This window comes from Apaloderma vittatum, unplaced genomic scaffold (genome assembly GCF_000703405.1).
Source record: "Apaloderma vittatum isolate BGI_N311 unplaced genomic scaffold, ASM70340v1 scaffold24547, whole genome shotgun sequence".
Lineage (NCBI taxonomy): Eukaryota > Metazoa > Chordata > Aves > Trogoniformes > Trogonidae > Apaloderma > Apaloderma vittatum.
In genome coordinates this window covers 1-7,705 of record NW_009727039.1, presented here as the reverse complement: position 1 = coordinate 7,705, position 7,705 = coordinate 1, and the positions used below count along the sequence as shown (strand labels likewise).

Here is a 7,705-nt window from a genome sequence, read left to right as displayed (position 1 = left end):
AGGGCAATACTCCCTCCTCGTTTCCCCTGCCCACCTTCCTGAACAGTTTATGCCCCTTTACTCCAACACATCAATCGCAGGACTCGTTCCACGACGTCTCTGTGATGCTGATCAGGCCGTAGTGCTGCAGACTCACAAGCACCTCTAGCTCTTCTTGCTTATTACCCAAGCTGCGGGCATTCATATAAAAGCATTTGAGTTGGGCCTCTGATAAGGTACCAGGATCCCCCAACAAAGTACTATTGTACTGCATCTTTGCCAGTGACTCTGATGTTACTACGTGTATCCCAGGGTCGTTTTCATTTGATGTGATTGTTATCCCTTCCCCCTTCATATCTAGTTTAAAGCACATTCTATGAGTGCTGCCAGCTCATGACTGAAGATCCTTTTTCCACATTGCGCCATTTGAACCCCATCTGGTTTTAGCAGACCAGGTGCCGTGTAAATCTCCCCATGGTTAAAAAACCCAAAGCTAGACCATTGGCACCACCCTTTTAGCCAAGCATTAATCTGCTGCACTTTGTTGCACATTCCACTATTTCTCCTTGTAATTGAAGGAATGGAGGCAAACACAACCTGTGCACCTGATCCTTCAAGCATCCGTCCCAGTGCCCTAAAGTCCCTTTTGATTGCTTCTGGCCATCTCTCTGCTATCTCGTCATTACTGATCTGCATAACCAGAAGTGGGTAATAATCAGAGGGTTTAACCAGACCTGGAAGCTTCTTAATAATATCCTTAACCCGGGCTCCAGGTAGGCAGCAGACTTCCCAGTGGGTTGGATCCAGGTGGCAGAGAGGGCCCTCTGTTATCCCTTGTGGGAGTCTCCCACAACAATTACCCTCCTTTTTTTCTTGGACAAACAAGTCCTAATGCGTATGGCTGGCTGATTCACTGTAGACAGCCCTATGGATGAACCTCCACCCATCTCTTCCTTTGCCTGGCTCTCATTGTCTAGAGCCCCATACTTGTTTTGCAAGGGCAACAGGGCAGGTGAGGGAGGCCAGGCAGGGATGTTCCTTCCTCTTCTGGCAGGCACCTGCTTCCACTTTTTGCCATCCTTCAGCTCCCGTCCTTTTTCCTGATGGTCATGGGGAGGGGATTTTCCACTCCTTGTGGAGCTTGCTGCTTACTATTCAGGAAGTGGCTCCACCAACCTATTTGTCTCTCAGATTCCCTGATAGTCCTCATCCTTGCTACTTCATCCTTCAGCTCAGCCACCAGGCTGAGCAGGTCATTCACCTGGTCACATCTGACAGAGGTGTTGTCTTCGCTACCCTCCATGGCAAGTGCCAGGCTCTGGCAGTCTCTGCAGCTCAAGACCTGAACACCCGCATGCTTGCGTGGGGCCTCTGTCTGGGTGCCCACAGTTTTTCTAATGGCCTTTGATTGGGATACAACCATAACTGGTTCAGCAATCAGGAGACTTCTCAAAAATACACACAGGCTTATTTACAGCACGTATAAGTCTTCCACTGTTAACACCAATTTACGCTTTGTTGCCTTGTGTTCCATGCTTTGGGTGTTTGTGTGTGGTTTTAGCAGACTCTGAAACATAAAATAAATAAGCCTATCACTTGGTGAACATGCTTTTAAAAATACAAATAGCTTAGAACTCACAAAATCCAGACTTCTTCCAAAGAACCTTCTGAGGAAGGACAAATTCTAACAGCTTCTCACAGTTGAGGTCTCTCTTTCACATAGATTCTCTAGCATAAACTCACAAGTTACTGACTTCAGAGTCTCTCCCTCAGCTGAGACTTCTCTAGATGCTCCATATTCTACCTGATCATCTATTTTCCTGAAATTTATAAGATATTAAATACACCTGATGATGTCAGCTGAGCTCAGATAATAGATTAAAAAAATACAAGGCAAAGAGAGGATCTAGGGAAGAGACACATGAAACTTCTTCACAAGAGACCAAATTAAAAAGAAAAAAGTAACATGAACATACAGAAGTAGTCAAAGACACTAAGTGAAAACTTAGGGAATCTAATGTAAAATGTTTGCATTTTCAGGCTCTGTAAAGATTTTTCTACTATTAACATGGAAAGATAAATTAATACTAAGTATTAGTTAACAAAAGAAATTAGTGTCTGCTAAGAGGGATTCATACTTACTGTCAAAGTTCCAACACGTGTATAATCATTTGCAAAGTGATGTTCATTTTATAAGATTGAGAGATGCAGTTGTACGTTTAATACAAAGAAAAAGAAAGGCAAAAAATATTCAACAGCTTATCAGGAATAATGCCATCTCAAGGACTTGGAATCAATAGTATTACTTCAATAGTTAAGGTAATTCTTAAAAATCCTTTTTTAAAAAATTATCTAAAGTTGTAGAAATATAATAGAACATGCTGGTTAAATTGAACAGACAAATTAGTTAATGTAAAGTTAGACTAGTTCTTGTTTTCACTAGTATAGAAAGATACATTAAAATAAAAGTTTAATAACAATATTACCTACGAGCTTTTAAAACAAAGTAAATTAATTCAAAATTCCCATTCACTCTGCGCCCTACCTGTCTGCAAGAGCATTACTCTCAAAGTAAACACAAAGAAAGTTGTTCACACTAGGAAAAATGTATGAACTAATTATAGAGTGTATTTCTACAGGTCAAAAAGAAATGACCATCAAGCCTTCATCACTTATAATCAGAGAGAACTGAGGTCATCTAGAACACTTGTAGTATCATTTTCTAGCCACTTACACTTTTCATTGTTATCTGACTTGGACTTCTGGACCATCTGATGAACTGACTAAAAATGTCTCTTCTGAATGCAACACAAAAATTAAATTTTCATTGAAATATCACACAACATTCTTTTAAAAAGAACCCTAAAAATACAAATAGGAAGAATTCTTTACTATAGCCCTCAAACTCAGTCTTACAGTCTTTATTCCTGTATAATTATTCATTTAAAAAAAACCAAACAACAAAATAACAACTTTTTTAAAGTAGACCCTTAACTAGCATTTCTGATACTGCAAGACACCCTCTTTAATTGAAATATTGCATCCACAGATCAAGTTACTGATAAATGTACCTGTATGAGATCTTTTATGGAGCTCCAAATTGCTTGGATGTTTGAAAGCCTTCCCACATAATTCACAAGTATATTGTCTCTGTGACTGAAGACTCTGTGATTGCCCTTCTTGTTCTGAAGGACCCTGAGACCTTTCGATTTCAACAGTTTGTTCAAAATTCTCAGAATTCACTAAATCTTCAGCTTCTTTTTCATCAGTAACTCTAACATTTGTCACGTCCACGGTACTTTCAGTTACAGATTCAACTACTCCTGCTATTCTGCTATCATCTACTTTAGGTTCAGGTGGCTGCTCTGCAGATTTCTGAGATCTTAGAAAATTTAACTTTTTGAGGTGTATTGCCTTTTTCAGCCGCATCTGTTTGGTGGGCTGCATAAGCGTGCTTTCTGTATCTTGGTCTGGAGCAGCTTCATTCACAGACTGAACGAGAAAGTTTGATGGTAAATGTTCAGAGGTTTCCAGAATGCACTCAGAGTGATTGACCGTACAAGAATTACTCTCTACTGCGTTTATTTCTGTAGACGTGTTGTAAGAAAAGGATTGTTCTGCTCCTCTCTCGTGATTAGAGCAAGCATTCTGCTTATAGAACTGCTTACTGTAGAAGTTCCGTAGTTTATAATAGCAATTTGGTTGTTTAAATGGAATCTCTGTGCAGCTGCCATCTAAGGAGTCTTGTGGTTGTTTCTGTACATCACTTGCGGGCGCCTGAAGATTAACAGACTGCGATGCATGAGAATGGGGGTCAGCCAAGACTTTATTAGCTTGTGCATCAGATGAGCATTCGTGCAACAGGTTTGTTCCATAACCGTCGTTACCACAGCCAGTATCTGCAGCCAAAGTGCTCTGCAGTGAAAATACGCTATTACAAGGCATGCTGGCTGCTTGCTCTACAGCTGTAGAAGATTTTAAAAAGGTGTGGCAAATGTTGAGCACATTTTGCACTTGGAGACACTGCGCAATATCCAACATAGCTTGTACATTGTCCTGGCTAAGATCCAGGCGAGAGGTGTACATGAAGTCCAAGATCTGGCCTATGCCACCTACATTTTTAATGTCCAGGTGAAAGACATCATTCTTCTGGCCTGAAGAATTCTGGAAAAGGGTCCTGATAAAATAAGGCAAATATATTCAAACACAAACACAAGTAATTCACAAACACTTTAATAAGAAAAACACTTTAATAAGAAAAATGTACATAAACCTCAGACTGTCTGTTTGGAAATAACAATATGCACTATATGGTCTTATCTAGATTGCTGCGTTTTTGCAGATGAACATCTTGAAACCGCTCAACTGTCTTCTGTATTAATCCTATGCTGGTACACTTAAAATACAAATCAAGGCAAATGATCCTTTATATAACTTTAACTTTCTAATTTTTTTTATGTTTGGAAATCATATGCTCTATTTGCAGTTTCCTACTCAATGTTCTTCACATATTAGGTGCAGTGGTGTATTTATGGACTATGGGCAAAAGTTTATTGACTCAGAATAGTGTTTCTCCTTCCATCATGACAAACAAAACAGAACAGGATAAATTTTCTAGCAAAAAGGAGAAGACAGATATCAAAGTCAGCTAAACACTTCTGGCAACTGAGCTTGTCCACCGAACTTTTTAAGGTTCTTATTAATTCTTTCTCCACAAGTAGATGAGAGGACAGTAGCGGCAAACAAGGATGGCATTATTTTCAATCTATTCCCTCGCACCTCCCAAAAAGTATTCTTTTACTAGCACTGGATGAGAACCAAGCAAAAGGATAATGAAGAGTACAGATACATGAACTTAAAACAGCAGTTGAACCAATACTTACTGAATTGTTATTGAAACCTTACATGACCTCTGAATACAAGACCTCTTACTATTTGATGAATTCTTAGCATCAGAGCTATAGCTCTTCACATGCGTAACCAGCACTTGATTAAGTGGGTTCCTACTCTGCCTCAGCCTGAAACTTCACACTCTTCAATTAAAACCCCCAATCTCCAATCTGATACTTTTCACAGGTAACAATTATACATAAATGGGGTCAGGTCACTCCTACATAGCTATTTTCCTACATGAGGAAATGCTCTGAACTTGATGATTCCTCTCCATGGGTTAACTCTCAAATTAGGTTTTGTTTAAAGATGAGCATAGTATCAACAAGCTCTGAATCTTAAGCAAATTTGCCTAGGCTTAAACTCAGAAATGCAGAGTTCCAGATGCATCCTCATACTTTAATTGTCCCATCCTCAATACTACTCTGAACCCAGTGCACACATCAAAATTCTTTCATAAGTCTAGCCCACACAATCTAAATTCAAACCAGAACTAAAGAGATCTGAGTTGAGAGTCTAAATTAACTAGTTGCTTATATCCTATTGTATTTTACTAAGAGTTGAGTGCCTATTTCTTCTTAACTACACTAAAAATTCAGCCTTTGAGCATAATTTCACTTCATCATCAGGACTACAACATTAGCAAGAAAAAAAACTCTGTCATCTTTTTTCCCTGGTTAGAACATAAAAATAATTTTCTTATATAAGAACTGGTAGTCAAGCTTTAGAGACATTTTGAGAATCAAGGTCTAAAAACTGCCAGATCTAACAGCTTACTCATAAATAACATAAAACACTAAGTTGGGAGCTCCAACATTGTGCAAACTTTGGAGGATCAGTGAGGGCTATGCAGAGGGGAAAGAAACCAGTGATGTGGCTTCATAGGCCACCTGTATATTTTAACACACAGATGTCTTTCTGAGAATATGTCCTAAATAGAGACACAGTAACAACCTATATACTCAAATTTTATTTTGAATACGTAACTGATGAAACACTTCACATTATTCAGAAATTGATTATTTCATTAATTATATCTCTTATCTGGCTCTATGCATGTACTCAACTACACTCCCTCTAAGTAGTTATCTTTTCATACCAGATTTCTGAATGCAGGTCCATGCCAGAATCCATTACACGAGGCACCATAAGCAATTAAGGTTCAAGAAAATTACAAATTCAAAGAGTGTAATAGTTAACTATGTATATCGAGAAAACAAATTAGGATGACCATAGGTTTTAATTAGATTAAATACTTAATAGAGATTTATCTCTCAAAAAACCGTTTTAACTTTTCCTCTTATACGCCGACAGTTACTTACTCTGTAACTACCACAAAACAATACCCTTCTCAGAGAAAATCTCAACCAACAGCATTTAGTTCACTTTTTTTTAGGAAGAATTTTCTACCACATACCTGAAATATTGACTGAAAGCAGCTAATACGTTTTTGTGTGCTTTGAAGCAGACACCTTTTACCACCAGCATGCAGTCACAGAGAAGACCCTGAATGCGCTGTTCATGTAGCTGCTGGAGAAGATGACAACTATGGCTAGCAACAGTATCCATGCTAGAAAATCACTTAAATTACCTACAATGAAATAAAATGCTAAGATAAATTTTAAATATTAAATTGCAAAATGAGATTAGAATATGAAAACATTTTTACAACTTGTTTTACCTCCCAAGGGAAACAGACTTGAGTTTATCTCTGTCACATGAGCTTTAATGACATTTTCCCCATTAACGACGAATCACTGCATTGCTTATCAGTAGATATACAGCAACAAATCATATGAAATTGTTATTTTAATGAAGTTTTGCCTACAAGAAAGAGCTTCCACAAAAACATGCTAATGGCACTACCAATAAGTTGAACTCCATAACCACAAAAATATGCCAGTTTAGACAACCTTGATAAGAATTAGATTCTAAGGCAAAAAACCTATTACACCTACAAAATTAATAGCATTTGTAGAGGAAAACCTCAGTTTCCTCACCCTCTAAACTGAAAAGGCAGAACACTGTAATAGCACTACTTATGCCGTATTTGTTGCTGTTGTAGCTAAGCATGCTTCCCACACGGATCTGACTCAGTAGACAAGTTAGTATGGTAGTATTTTTTTATTTAATACAATGCAAAGTCTCTTAAAAATCACTTCTTTGAACAGGTTGAAGGTAAGACAAGCAACACTCCCATCCAGCACATTTACATTCAATCCTATGCTTTTTTTCCTGTAGAAAACTCCTCCCCTGCACACTTGTAAATACAAAAGTAAAAATCCAACTCTTAGGACAATTAGAATTTCTAGTCTAGAGGACAAGCAAGTGGTTGCCTCCACTCTCAATTCTTATGAGCGCTGAAGGCTCCACTTTTTAATCCGTCCTGTCGCTCTGTGATTCACAGCCTCCCGTTGTATGAAGGCTGGCTACTACACTGAACTGTTTTTCTATTTATACCTATCATACCGTGTCTTTTACCAGGCTTTCAAATAAAGAAACCAAGTCTGTTTGCCAGGTAATTGCTCTCTTCGCGTACATCTCCCACCACAGCATCTCGCCAGGGCTGTACGGACCCCTGCTGTCAGGCTCTCCCCGCCGCCGGGCGCCCGTCTCCCGTCGGAAAAAAGAAGCTCCCGAACGACAGCAAGCCCGGCAGGGCAGCCGCTGCCGTTGCGAGCTCCCCTCGGCCTTGCCGCGCTAAAGCTCGGGGTGCAGCGCGGAGAACGGGAGCGAGGAAAGATTTTGCCTCAGAGCCGGGCGCCGAGGGTCGGGCGGGCTCTGCCCCGCGGGCAGGAGGCAGACGCCGCAGTGGAGCAGGGCCGGGGGGGCCGGT

The 7,705-nt window shown here is 39.7% G+C and overlaps 1 protein-coding gene across 1 annotated transcript; it reads right to left on the bottom strand.

Annotated features, from left to right (window-relative positions):
* Positions 1 to 1,060: 1,060 nt before the first annotated feature.
* LOC104269344 (zinc finger and BTB domain-containing protein 49-like) lies at positions 1,061 to 6,457 on the bottom strand. Its single transcript, XM_009873541.1, has 3 exons — positions 6,287 to 6,457; positions 3,051 to 4,156; positions 1,061 to 1,404 (listed from the first exon to the last, which is right to left on the bottom strand). The coding sequence occupies exons 1-3, from the start codon at positions 6,436 to 6,438 to the stop codon at positions 1,061 to 1,063; spliced, it is 1,602 nt and encodes a 533-aa protein (XP_009871843.1). The 5' UTR covers positions 6,439 to 6,457.
* Positions 6,458 to 7,705: the final 1,248 nt, after the last annotated feature.